The 12440-nt window shown below is 58.4% G+C and overlaps 3 protein-coding genes across 3 annotated transcripts; 1 reads left to right on the forward strand and 2 right to left on the reverse strand.

The window, feature by feature from the left end:
* Window positions 1-2398: 2398 nt before the first annotated feature.
* Window positions 2399-4172, reverse strand: THITE_2109723 (uncharacterized protein). The gene is made up of 5 exons (XM_003650317.1): window positions 4000-4172; window positions 3544-3942; window positions 3062-3493; window positions 2835-2991; window positions 2399-2764 (listed from the first exon to the last, which is right to left on the reverse strand). The coding sequence occupies exons 1-5, from the start codon at window positions 4009-4011 to the stop codon at window positions 2466-2468; spliced, it is 1299 nt and encodes a 432-aa protein (XP_003650365.1). The 5' UTR covers window positions 4012-4172; the 3' UTR covers window positions 2399-2465.
* A 619-nt stretch (window positions 4173-4791) lies between these two features.
* On the reverse strand, window positions 4792-6814 carry THITE_2109729 (uncharacterized protein). Its single transcript, XM_003650318.1, has 2 exons — window positions 6532-6814; window positions 4792-6466 (listed from the first exon to the last, which is right to left on the reverse strand). The coding sequence occupies exons 1-2, from the start codon at window positions 6678-6680 to the stop codon at window positions 4918-4920; spliced, it is 1698 nt and encodes a 565-aa protein (XP_003650366.1). The 5' UTR covers window positions 6681-6814; the 3' UTR covers window positions 4792-4917.
* Window positions 6815-7519: 705 nt separating this feature from the next.
* THITE_2109730 (uncharacterized protein) lies at window positions 7520-12038 on the forward strand. Its single transcript, XM_003650319.1, has 3 exons — window positions 7520-8048; window positions 8112-10390; window positions 10448-12038. Exons 1-3 carry the CDS (start codon window positions 7822-7824, stop codon window positions 11956-11958), a joined length of 4017 nt encoding a protein of 1338 aa, XP_003650367.1. The 5' UTR covers window positions 7520-7821; the 3' UTR covers window positions 11959-12038.
* Window positions 12039-12440: the final 402 nt, after the last annotated feature.

A 12440-nucleotide genomic window follows, 5' to 3' on the forward strand; every position in this document is an offset into this window, starting at 1 on the left:
AAGCCTAGCCACATTGTGGCACGTCGTTACACAGATAAGTGTGGTATATTTAGGTTAACATGCCCAGAACGAATGCCTGAGAGGTACTCCCAACGTCCGTTAAGTACTCTACCTGCGCGGCATCATGCGAGATTTGTACCTGTAACTCATTTGATGATGTATCTGTGCCTCCCACCCAATATCCTCCGCTACCCTCCTTCGCAGCTCCCACAACAGAAAGGAGACAAACGACACTGGGAATGCAGAGCCGGATGCGGTCGTGGGAGGTGTCAGCTGGGCCTGAAGAATAAGGCGCAAAGCAAACCACGCATGGGATCGGAGTCCTGCTGAGGGAGGTGAGGTCTTCTCTTTCATTGTCTCGGCCGCCACGAGGGAGGAGCAAACAGGCTGGTTGGGTGTGCCAGGCGTCCTGCAATGGCTCGCGGATCTCCTGAGGTAGCTGACATCGATAAATTCAATCACAATTTTCTGGCAATTTTTTTCTGAGCAAACGGCAAACGGACGCCGAAACCACCATTACGGATCTTGCAACCTTCGAAACGGATCTCAAGATTGTGTAACCCCCAACTCCAAGTCCGGCCCCCGCAGCCCCGAGCCCCAACCCAGCAGCACACTCAACCCAGGCAGGGGCGAGGCGGTGCAAGCAGCTCAGCCCTTCGTCACTCACATCGCCAGGCATCAACCGATCAACCGCCCCGACAGCCTCACTCACCCCGCGCCGAAGCGCCCAAGACGGAGGCTAGGAAACTACCTGAAATAGACCGCCCGGGCCGCATTCAGCCCACCGTCGACGACGATCATCACGATGGAGGAAAGCTTTCCCATGCAAGAACCGACAGAAGTACCTGGACAAGCGTCCTCCTTCACGCCTCGTGTCTGCGGCCCAACTGCCGCGTAAGTGTGTGACGCTTGAGTTTGGCAGTTGGACTGCCTCCCGTACCCCAAACCAAACCATGCCGCACAAGTGAACCACAAGTGAACCACCACAAACCCCCTCGCCCTACCAATTCCAACCCCCACGCTCCAGCCAAGACAGCACACAAACCAGCAACACGCAAAGTCAAATGCTTACCAAACACCACACACCACCCGCCCCATGTCTCTGTTCCTGGTCGAACCCAACACCCCCTCCCCCTCCCTCTTTTCCCCGTGTCTCGTGACCGGCTGGTGCACAGTAACTCGGTAACTACCTAGGTAACCACCAGGCAAGTAGCGGCGTCCTCTCATGAAGCGCAACACGCCACGCAACGACCTGCCCTTGTGGGGGTCTGAGGCTTGCTACGTGCTACATGCACGACTTGGGTAGGGCAGGTAGGACGGACGGTCGGTGCTACCCCTTACGCGTATGCTTTGTGTCTGCTTGTATGCCGCGTAAAGCGCTATCATGCAGATCATGACTTGCCAGGTACGGAGATAAGAGAGCGCGATCTAGCTTGGAAGCAGAAGTGAGGAGATGAGGTAGGACGATCGGACGGTCGCGAACGTGACACGCGCGCTGGCTGGTAGGGGATCAAAAATGGCGGGAGGGAAGGGGGTGCGTTTGTTCTCGGCCGGAAGTAGATAGACGGGCTTTGTTTTGGGTCTGGGTGCGTGCAGCAGAGCCTTGCCTGTTTCCAACAGGAATGGCGTTGGGAGTTTTGTTTTACGGAAGGGAACTCTGACTCGGCTGGTTCCCGTAGCCTTGCAGCGGCTGGCAATCTAAGTGCCTCTAAATAAACTCGACGCTGTCTGTCCAAGAAACAAACTGAAACGGGCCATAAAGCACAGAACACAGACGGCAGGAGTGGCCGGGACCACCTACCGTTGCCGAGAGAGCAAACCGGTCCACGGAACGCATATCGTGGATGAGATGACACGCTGAAGAAGCCGGACCCCCATCTGTTCCACCCCCTAGAATCTTGACTAGAGCGTTTTAGAGCTTGTAGCTATATCTGTTTGGTCGAGTATGCCACCAACGGGATGTCGACCTTGCGGTTCCACGAGTAGAGAGATGCCGTCGGTCTGTCAAGAAGGCTCACCGTCAACGCTGTACCCCCTCAAGGGGTGACAGTGGTGTTGATGGCACGAACATCAGCACTTAACAACGCTGCGGGACCACGCAAATACTGTAGCAAAAGATAAGACCAGCTGGAAATACCATGCTCCATACCTTCTCTGCAGCGATGCCGGACCGCCAGGCATACACTTCTCCTGCGACTATCCCTTACTGCATAACCATTCACTCCTCCACGGCAACCACCAGAACCTCACCAGGCACGCGGTACATCCCCCAGCCATCAAAGCCATCAAACCTTTCCAACCCCCTTCTTCGTGCCCACCCCAAAGAAGAACCTCCCCAGCCTTTGCAACCCACCACCCCTCTCCTTCCTCCTCTCCCTCTCCCTCTCCCCCCTCCCCTCATCCCCGCCAGACCGGTCTTCACCCGTATCACCACCACCCCCCCCTTTCCCATCCAGCGGACGCCCCTACTCGCCCCTGGACACAGCGACGGCATTCCGGTCCGCAAACGGGTTCGCCTCGTCCTCGTCCTCTCCAGCGTCCCCATCCTCTTCTTCCTCCTCCGCGGGGGGTGGGCCCCGCCGCGGCGACAGCATGGCGGGCTTGGTGGCGGCCGAGGGCCGGGGCGGCGGCGCGGGGCGCGACGACGACGAGGCAGACTGCGGCGAGCCGAGGGAGAGCGAGGCCATGCCGCCCGCGAGTCCTTGCGGGCTGGTGGTGGAGGTCGGCGAGCTGGGTTCTTTTCCTTTGGCTTTTTCGGTGACCACTTTGCGGTGGGTAGGGAGAGTATGTTAGCGGACGCGATAGAGGAAGGGTGTCACCGGAGAAGGGCATACTGCGGTAGAGATGGGCCTGCGCGGCGAGCTCGTCGTCCGAGTCGCTGTCGGCGTCGATGGAGCGGTCCAGCTGCTCAAAGGTCATCAGCGCCGTGACGAGTTCGTCGTTGGCGTGTAGCAGGCTGCCGAGCCATTGCTCGGAGTCGACGTGGTGGATCTGGAGGGTTCGTTTAGTTAAACTAGCTGGACTGTGGTGCGGATGGTAAGCAAGAGATGTCGACACTCACGTAGCGCAGGATTTTTCGACGGAGCTGCTTGCACGTCTCGAATCTCTGCAGCGCAAGCTGGTTCTCCGAGATGCGCTCCCGCTCTCGGTTGATGGTCTGCAGCGTGTTCATGAGGTTGGTGGCCGCCATGGCCGCCTCGGCGATGTCGACCTTCATTTGCTCCTGTTCGGCTTCTAGGTTGAACACTCTCGCTTTTTTGCCCTTCTTGCTCTTCTTGTCCTTCGTTTTGCCCGCCTTGGCGTCCCGTGGGGACGCGGAGAAGGACTGCACCACCGGAGGGTTAGTCTGGTTCCACACCGGCGTGTAGGCCGTCGATGCTTGGGCCGGTTCAGGTCTGTCGTCGTCCTCGTCCTCGTCGACAAAGGGGTTCGCAGTCTCCTGGATAACCCTGGACCTTTCCTGCGTTACGACATGTTTGCGCCGCGGAAGTTCCTGAGAACTGTGAGCCGGCAACGACATTATCAAGGCGGTGAGGAGGCTACCTGGTAGAGCCGGGCAACCTGTTCCATGCCGCGAGTGTTTTTGTACTCGTTCGCCCAGCTGAGGAAGAGTTCCGAGCACTTCTTCTTAACCTCGGGATCCGAGAGACTAGCCGTGCCGCAGAAACGGAGACGCTCGAGGAGGGCCTCATCAGCGAAGGTCCTCTGGAAGCGAGGGCCGGCATTCTGAATGAGGCCATCGAGGAGAGTCAAGGCGCGGAGCTGACGGTGCAAGTTGCCGTACTTCAGCTTCTTCCGGATGGCACGGGCAGCCTCGGTGGGGCCCGAGTCTTGGAGGTTGACGACCTCGACGAGATCGGGAATACCGCTGAGATCGTCCACAGGTATTGCCTCACTCGTCAGTCTCTCGATAGTCACGGTGACTGCCGTGTAGGGTTTCTTCTATTGAGCTTCTTAGACATGATGGACCATGAGAACACGGTGAGTGGTGTTGATTACCTGAGAGAACATGGTGGGCTGCCTCGACCTGCCCAGCTCCGGTCCCGCGGTACGGGCTTTGCTTGCTCCCCAACACCAGGTGTCTGGCGGAAGGCGTCAACCAATAGACGCGTTATTCAGGATTGAGGACCGGCCTCAGCGCGCAGACGCGCCACGAGCTCACGACGGTATGAGATGATGAGGGGCTTGTCTATCGATGGTAAGCGGAACATGCCCTGTAGGGGCCATATAAGTCTATCGATGGTGTCTCTTCGGTAGGCCTTGGACAGAGCCGAAGCAAAAAAATTTTCACTTCAGGTTCAACAAGCTGAGGTTCTGCCTGCGTCGACACGGGATGTCGGGAGGTCGCAGTCCGGCGACGGAAGTTGACTGCTGCTGGTGGCTGAGTGATAAGATAAGGCGAGCCCGCGGGGTAGCTCCGGCGGTGCGACAACCAAGCAAAGCTCGTGGTTTCGCACAGGTCAGGGGGGAAAGAATCACGCGACCTTTCCGAATCACAAAACGAGAGGAAGAGGAGGAAGCCACGGCCCAGATTGTTTGTGTTTCAGAGCAGATCATTTGCGAGGTGGCATTGAGAAAGGCACTTCCCCGCGGCCCCGCACCAACGTTAACGTTAACATCGGGATCGTCACTGGGCCCACGCTCAGTCCAAGCTTGCACTTATTAGACAAGGCTGACGACTCGATGGGATGATGGTTGGATTGGTACCCGGAAACCTGCTTGAGTGAGCAAATGGCACCTGGATCTTTCGATCAACGTCTTCATCAAACGTGCGAAACACCTGTGCACTGAATATGATGTAGACCCCCCTGGCTCAATTCTTGGTATGTACGTTACAAGAAGTACCTTTCCCAAACACGTGTTGCCAGGCTGGCAACAATGTTAGACCAAGCACAAGCGCCACGCCTGACGAAACGCTCATCGCAAATACGTAGCAGGGTGCGCAGCCTTCTCCTTGATGGCCAGCCGAGCGTGCAGCATGCCCTTGTTCTTCTGATTTTCCCACTCCTGCCGCCGGCCCTTGTTAATCACGTTCCTCACCCGCCGGTCCGACAGCGCCGTGACGCCCAGCCCTTTCATGTCCCTGGTAACCAGCGCGCGACCGCGAGCGGCAGCATCCCTGCCCGGGCGGGCGCTGCCGTCGACATCCATCTCGTTCTCTCTCTCGGCAGCCTCGATGGCGAGGCGCTCGGCCCGCTCCTCGGCCGTGGGGTGGTTGTACAGGTTCTGGCGGTAGTACTTGCTGAGTGACCGATGGCCGACGGACTTGCCCGACGGAAGGTGGAGCTCGTAGTCGTCGTAGAAAACCGCACGGGCCCGCTTGTGCGAGTGCGCATGCCAGCCGTCTGCTTGGCGGTGTGCGCGCGCACTGCTGCGCGAGTGGTGAGGATGCTTGTCCGGACGCCCGTGCTCATGGTCGTGTCCCTCCGCAGGAACGGCGTGGAGATCGTCAGAGTCGAGTGACGATGCTTCGCTGTCCGTCTCCCAGTTCTCATCCTCCATAACTTCATCACCGTCCTCGCCAGTGAGCTTGGTCTCCCTCTTAGCCCCAAGCTTGGGAGTCTCGTTTTGCTGCTCGTTGTCCTCGGATTCGTCTTCCCAGTCTCCCTCTTCATCCGAGTATGTGCTTCGGAAGTCATAAAACTCGCCGATGTCGAGCTGCTCCTCCTCGGTAATGTACGGGATGTGGCAGTGGCCCTTATCCCGCATGTGTGTTTGCACCGCATACACGTTCGCTTTCACTTTGCCGCAGCCGAGACACTCGTTTAGCGCAAATACCCGCTCCTGGAGGTAGCCGAGCAGGCCTTCAAGGTCCACCAGATACTTCTTTTCTGGGATGAACATGCCGTGAACGCTCTCCATGTGTGCGACGTTGAGAGGCGGGGTTGGGGACTCGTGATTGCAGAAAAGGCACGTCTTCAGCGACGGGGTCAGGGTCGGGGCTGGGGCAGCCGGCTTGCTGGCTATCGGAGTGGGTGCCAAAGGCGTTCTGGACGGCGACTCTTCCTCGCTGGACGTCTGTGACACGGGGTGCTCTGGCTTGTTCTGCGCCTCGGCGGACAAGTGGGGGTTAGAGGGCCGCTTAACGGGCGACGTGGAGTCGTGAAGTCCAGTGGTCCTCAGCCCTTCGACAACCTCGTTAAACTCCTCCTCGGCATCCGAGTCCACCACAGAGTCGGCCGCGGGTTCGCCTAGAGAGAACGACATGGAGCTCGCCTCATCGTCGACTTTGCGGTTCGGCTGAGCTGCCAGTGCGGCAACCCTTGCCTTGTGCTTAGCGCTGCTGAGATGATTCCGGAAGGAGTTCTCGCTGTAGTACGTTTTCTGGCAGATCTCGCAAGCGCGCTCGAAGCCAGCCTTGTCTGCCTGCGCAGTAGTCTCCGCTCGAGCTTGCAGGACTTTTTCGTTGAAAATTTCGGACGAGATGGGCGGCAGCGAAGCGACACGGCGCTTTAGGTTGTACCGACTGCGTGCCGAATGTAAGCTTCCAAGTAACAATCATAGATACATTTGTTGAAGAAGATCACTTACTGCCAGTCGCTGCGCATGTGAGCCCTTTGTAGGTCGCTGTTGCGAAAAGCGACCTGACAAGTGTTGCAAGTGTAGGGATGCAAAGCGCCCGACTCCATGTTCGAAACGCCGCTGCTGGGAGCATACCGACTGCCAATGACGGTGGCCATGGTTTCAAAAATTCGATGTATATGTTGCTCTCTGGGCTGGGTTCCCTGCAAGTCGGCGAGCGGGGTGGCAGGCAGTGGCGAGGAGTCTTTTAGAAGCAGAGAGCGCTGTAGCTCAGTGATACAACGGTCTCCTTAGCAACTCGCCTTATAAAAGGGAAAGGACGTTTCGCGGAGAAGGCGAAACAAGTGGTGCCTGCTGATTAATGCTGGGCAAAGCTCGGAGACGAACGTCAGTCTTTTGGAACAATTTTCTGGTGGCGGTTTAACTATGGCGGGGTTCAACTGTGGACGTCACATTCTCTTGGCAGGCGGGCTGCCACCCAGGTTGCCCGATCTGCAGTGCTCGAGACGCAGCCAAAAAGGTACCTGAGCTGTTAATTACGAGGTAAGCGCTAGAAGAGCAGGAACCAGTCAGCTGCCGAGGGGCAGGTAAAGTACCTTAGTTAGTAATCCGCACATATGCCGTACACTCCAACACTACACCAAAGCTCGGAAACCTCTTAGGGTTAGGGTCTCATATTTGAGTCGGGGGTCTCACGTGCTAACAGTCAGGTATCCGTACGTACTAGCTTTCCCCTTGCTCTCCCGCGATGTGGTGAAAGGCAAAGGTTGAATCTGGGCTCCGGGGTTCCTGTATCCTTGAATCAGGCGCTCAGAACAGCTCATGAGGTCAGAGATGGTAATAACGTGAGTCACGAGAGGAGCTGGGACACTGACCCAATATGGAAGGCAAGGTCCACAGAGGGAGTCGGGCGTGGCTCCGCCAAGCTCGGGTTCGGTGGGTCCCACTCTTTGCGATGTACGGAATACTCCGTACTGTGTACGACTCCCAGCTGGTTGTGGTAGCAGGGCATCATCACCTATTCACTAACTAACGGGTGTTTGACGACGAAATCCGAGCCCTGAATTCCAGGTTCCATCCCACCCAACGCCTCTGCCGCCGCATTTCTTAGTTACGCGCGCTTTTCAGGGTCCAATCTACCCGAAACTCCTGTGCCACGCCCCCCGGAGCCTTCTTCCCCCTCAGCCGCAGCACCCGCGATCGCCGCCCTCTCGCACCAAAGCCGAGCCGAGTCGAGCCGGACCCGCGGATCACAACTAGTCTTTCTCCTCCAACTTCTTCCTCTTCAATGTCCATGTCATGACGCGGGACGCCATGCGGCCAACGAGCGCCGGCGGCAGTAGCCGCAAGAACGACAGCGAACTCGATCTTCTGGCCGGCCTTTGGCAGGAAGCGCGCTTCGCCAGGCTGCCGTGCGATGCTCCCCGCGAGCTGAAGGACCTGGTCGAGGACATCGACAACCCGAAGCGCGTCTACGCAATCCACAAAGCGAGTCGTCGCCACAACTTCCAGCTGCTCGTGCAGAAGTGAGTCTCATCAGGCTGCTTGTGCCTGATTTTGCAACCTGCTAACTGCTGTCGTGCGTCTAGGTATATCGTGCAGCTCCGAGAGGGCTGTGGCGCCGAGCACTGCAATACCTCGACCTGCTTCACCTGCCGGAAGAGGATCGCAGGCCGGGCGCCGGTCCGCAGGTACAACACGACAAGCGCGAGAACATTGGCGTTGCATCTTGCGAGCCAGGAGAATCCAGAACACGGCTTATGCCCAAATTTAAGGCCTCCCAAGGCACCACCTGCCGCCCTCAGCTCCCTCGTCTTCGTTCCGAGTCCCAAGCCCCAACTGCGGGATGAACGAGCCCCGCCTCCCTCCCCGAAAGCTCAAGCCGTGCACAATCATCGTCCCGCATCTCCGAAGACGAGCAATGTGGACCGCATCCAGCCCTCGTCTGCTCGAAGTTGCGCCGGTGAAGGACATGCTGAGAGGGGAGAGAGGATAAAGATTGCACATTCCCGAACTGGACCGGATGACCACAGGCAACCTCGCCGCCCGGGTTTTACGGTCATCGAGGAGCCTGTCAGCAAAGACCACCGGTCCTTTGCGGCAAACCTGTTTGGGACTGTGGCTTTCAAAATGCTGGAGTGGCTCACTCCCGCTGCGGTAGAAGATATGTCCCGGAGAGCGCGGAGTTTTCGAGGTGAGCTGGATTCTGAGGATGGACTCGGAGACGCGGCAGCAGCCAAGCTCGACTCCTCCAAGTCGGAAAACGCAGCCAAATCCGGCCTGTCCAAGTCGCTGCAGGACTCGCCTCTCTCATCTGATGGGCTACACGGGAACCTGGCGAACGGTCGGAGCCCCTGTCTGCCTAGCCAGAGCGAGAAGGAGCCAAGGGGACTGAAGGATGTCCAGCAGCCGCTCGAGCCTGCCCCAGGCCCTCGTGTGACGAATCCGCGCCGGAACTCCAATGCCAAGGTCCGGACCTCATCTGGGACGAAGCCGAAACGGCAGCTCTCAATCGACCCCTATGCACAAGATTCCGCGGCCGAAGAACCCTTCGCAGCTTTACTGAGATCTCCCCGAGCCATTGCGGGACCCGCAGAGAGGGGTTCGCGAGGCCCTAAAACGGCTGGCTCGAGTCTCTCCCGGCCAATATCACAGCTTTCCTCGGCAGGCTTTTTCGACGACGTCTCGCTTGAGAAAATGCCTCCCCCAAAGAGCATCGATGTCAAACCTTGGAACAATCGGGCCCAACCAAGTGCGCCCAAAGTTAGCGAGTCCGGCAGCCTGACGGAAGTCGGCACCGCACCTGGCGTATCTGGTGACCGATCCTGTAGCCTCGGTTCGTCGGCAGCGGCAGGCCAGGACTCGGAATCGGAGGACGAGAGCTTGCTGCCCCAGGCGCTAGCCAGGCTGGACGCCGAAGTTGTCGACTTCCTTTGCGATGTTATCCAGGAGGACGGCACTGCCGAGAAGCACATGCTCGAGCCCCAGTCCGTTACGCGTTTCCACAACCGGCAGGCCGGGCAAAGAAGTCTAGCGAGGCGGAAGCGTCGGTTGGCTCAGGCCTATCCAACCAACATGAGATTGGAGTGGAAGTTGTTCGTTGAGCAAACCCTCTTCTATGTCCTCAGCGATCCACATCTGGCTCTTCGTTCCTTCACCCAAAAGGGCCAGCTCTACGACTCACAGACCCTCTGGTACTGCATGCTGAGGTTGACGCGGATCGCACCTAGCCTGGTGTTCCACAGTCTGTGGATGGCCGCGGCAAGTCTCTTCGCCCCTCCCAAGCCGCTCCAGACCCTGAGGTCGCCGACGACCAAGGTCTTCCCCAAAAACGAACCATCGCTCTCCAACGTGGAGGCAGGACGTCTCCTTTCGATATGCTTGCATGCGTTGGTTGCAGCAGCGCCCCTGGTTAGCGACTCTCGGCAGCTCTACGACATGTCGAGAATCAGATCGCACGGCCTGAGCCTCGCCGGGAGCGGTGCGGTAGCCCGGCAACCGACAGAGCTCTGTCTACAGTACGAAGACATCTTCACGGACGACATGGCGCTTCGGTTAGCGAAGCGCTTGTTCACAGCAATCACGACCCGCCGCTACTTCGACGAGCTGCGCCAGTCAAACATCGACGGGGAAGAACATCAGGAGCAGGACGTGCTAGCGCCGTTGTTCTCCCAACTGGATTTTCTGAATATGGACGCAGTCTATGTCCTTGATTTCTCGTTCCCCGACCGTGCTCTTCACGAAACACGGGTTCCGATTCTCCTTCTGGACTGGGCGAGGGCCGTCATGCTTAACGAGTGGGACGGCTCCCCGGAAGTTGCGGGGGACGGTCCTTTTGGCGGCACCCTCGCCCTGATTGAGGCTATGTGTAAGCCAACTAACCACCACATCACTCAGTGATAATGCCTGCTAACGGTCGTCACAGACAAAAGACGGCACGAGCTCCTCCTGGCCGATGCTCAGTTCCGCTTTGATTATCTCGCAGAGCGCCTGGACACGATCAAAGTTCCCATCTCGTGGTTGTCTCATACGCCGACGCGGCAACGCCTCCACCTTCTGGACTTTCCCTACTTATTCAGCCCCTCCACCCTGGTGTCATACTTCCGAGCAATCAACCTCTCCAGAATGGGCCGTTATTACGAGGAAGCCAGCTCGCTGCATAGCAAGATCAAGCTGATTAGTCACCAAGGAGGTCTAACCCAGCACCATAAGGACGAGCTGACCGAGCGGATGAAAGTGGCGGGAGCCAATTATCTGGTTCTCGATATTTCGAGAGATGCCGTGCTCCAAGACGCGTTCGACCAGCTGTGGCGGAGAGAGGAACGAGAGCTGCTGCGGCCACTGAAAGTCCGTCTGGGGGAGTCGAGCGGCGAAGAAGGCTTCGATTCCGGCGGCGTGCAACAGGAGTTCTTCAGGATGGCCATCGCAGAAGCTCTCAACCCAGACTACGGCGCCTTCACGGTGGATGAGCGCACGCGCATGGCTTGGTTCCTGCCGGGCTCGCTAGAGGACGAATGGAAGTTCGAGCTGATCGGCCTGCTCGTCTCGCTGGCCGTGTACAACGGCCTCACGCTTCCGGTGACATTCCCCAAGGCTCTCTACCGCAAGCTCCTGGGGGAGCCGGTTACCGAGCTGCACCACATCGCCGACGGATGGCCTGATTTGGCAAGTGGACTCACCTCGCTGCTGGAGTGGGATGAGAAAGACGGCCTCGTCGAAGATGTGTTCGCTCGCACCTACGAGTTCTCAGTGTCCACGTTCGGCCAAGTGGTTACCAGAGAAATGAAGCCACTCTCCGACGACCATCACCGTCGCCGCAGCCACCAGCAAGACGAGGCGTGGCCGCAGTTTTCCAAAACCCGCTCCGGCTCCCCGGCGCCCCCCCGCGGCAACCCAGATGGAGACGACGCGCCGCTGGTCACCAGTGCCAACCGCAACGCCTACGTGTCCGACTACATCCGCTACCTCACCGACGTCTCGGTCCGCCCGCAGTACGAGGCCTTCGCCCGCGGCTTCCACACGTGCCTGCACCCGAAGTCGCTCACGCTGCTCACCCCGTCGCTGCTGCAGTCCGTAGTCGAGGGTGTGCAGGAGATCGACATCGCGGAGCTGAAGCGGTACGTGCGCTACATCGGCTGGGACGCGTCGCACCGCACCGTCAGGGACTTCTGGAGCATCGTCAAGCGCTACGACGACAACATGAAGCGCAAGCTGCTCGAGTTCGTCACGGCCAGCGACCGCCTGCCCGTCGGTGGGCCCAAGAACCTCATGTTCATCGTGCAGCGCAACGGCGAGGAGGACGACCCGGCCGGCAGGCTGCCTACCTCGTATACGTGTTACGGCACCTTGCTGCTGCCGGAGTACAAGGACAAGGAGGTGCTGAGGGAGAGACTGGCCATGGCGCTGGAGAACGCGCAGGGGTTCGGGTTTGCTTGAGAGAAAGCCGGTCAGCCAGCAAGCATGCAAGCAAACTCAAATTTCAATTGAGAAGTCGGACGGAGCTGTACACCTTGGGCTGAGGTGGACTGGATCCGAGTCCAGGTGTGCAGCGACGTACTTGAACTCTGTTGTCGGAAGGGTGAGGAGCAACTGGGCGATGATTTCCTTCCGGTCGACCTCTACGTGTTCCTTGCACTTCTCGTTCGTTCCTATGCTAGTACCTAATGGTTGGTTCCCGGGTTGGTGGGATGGTTGGAGGCAAATGGCTGACTACGGCCTGGAATGGATAACGGGACTGACTGTGAGCGAAACTTGTTTCAAAACCACAAAATACATTCTTAATCTGTAGGTAGCGAGTGTATCATTCCGAACGTGGCAGTTTGGAACCTGCCTGAGATAGAGGGGTCTTCTGCTCTGCTCTGCTCTGCTCTGCTCTGCTCTTCTCTGCTCTGGGGAAGGCGAAAAAGCACTCCTTTTCC

This window comes from Thermothielavioides terrestris, chromosome 1, assembly GCF_000226115.1.
Source record: "Thermothielavioides terrestris NRRL 8126 chromosome 1, complete sequence".
NCBI classification, from domain to species: Eukaryota; Fungi; Ascomycota; class Sordariomycetes; order Sordariales; family Chaetomiaceae; genus Thermothielavioides; species Thermothielavioides terrestris.

What these genes read in the sequence shown, in the direction of transcription:
- THITE_2109723 (XM_003650317.1), bottom strand. An exon ending in AGGTTGCCCGGCTCTACCAG is followed by an intron (nt 3,494 to 3,543) that starts GTAGCCTCCTCA and finishes CACAGTTCTCAG; the next exon opens with GAACTTCCGCGGCGCAAACA. An exon ending in GTCGAAAAATCCTGCGCTAC is followed by an intron (nt 2,992 to 3,061) that starts GTGAGTGTCGAC and finishes CGAACCCTCCAG; the next exon opens with ATCCACCACGTCGACTCCGA.
- THITE_2109729 (XM_003650318.1), bottom strand. Translation starts at nt 6,680, where the DNA reads ATGGCCACCGTCATTGGCAGTCGGTATGCTCCCAGCAGCGGCGTTTCG. An exon ending in CACATGCGCAGCGACTGGCA is followed by an intron (nt 6,467 to 6,531) that starts GTAAGTGATCTT and finishes TTCGGCACGCAG; the next exon opens with TCGGTACAACCTAAAGCGCC.
- THITE_2109730 (XM_003650319.1), top strand. Translation starts at nt 7,822, where the DNA reads ATGACGCGGGACGCCATGCGGCCAACGAGCGCCGGCGGCAGTAGCCGC. An exon ending in TTCCAGCTGCTCGTGCAGAA is followed by an intron (nt 8,049 to 8,111) that starts GTGAGTCTCATC and finishes TCGTGCGTCTAG; the next exon opens with GTATATCGTGCAGCTCCGAG. An exon ending in CGCCCTGATTGAGGCTATGT is followed by an intron (nt 10,391 to 10,447) that starts GTAAGCCAACTA and finishes CGGTCGTCACAG; the next exon opens with ACAAAAGACGGCACGAGCTC.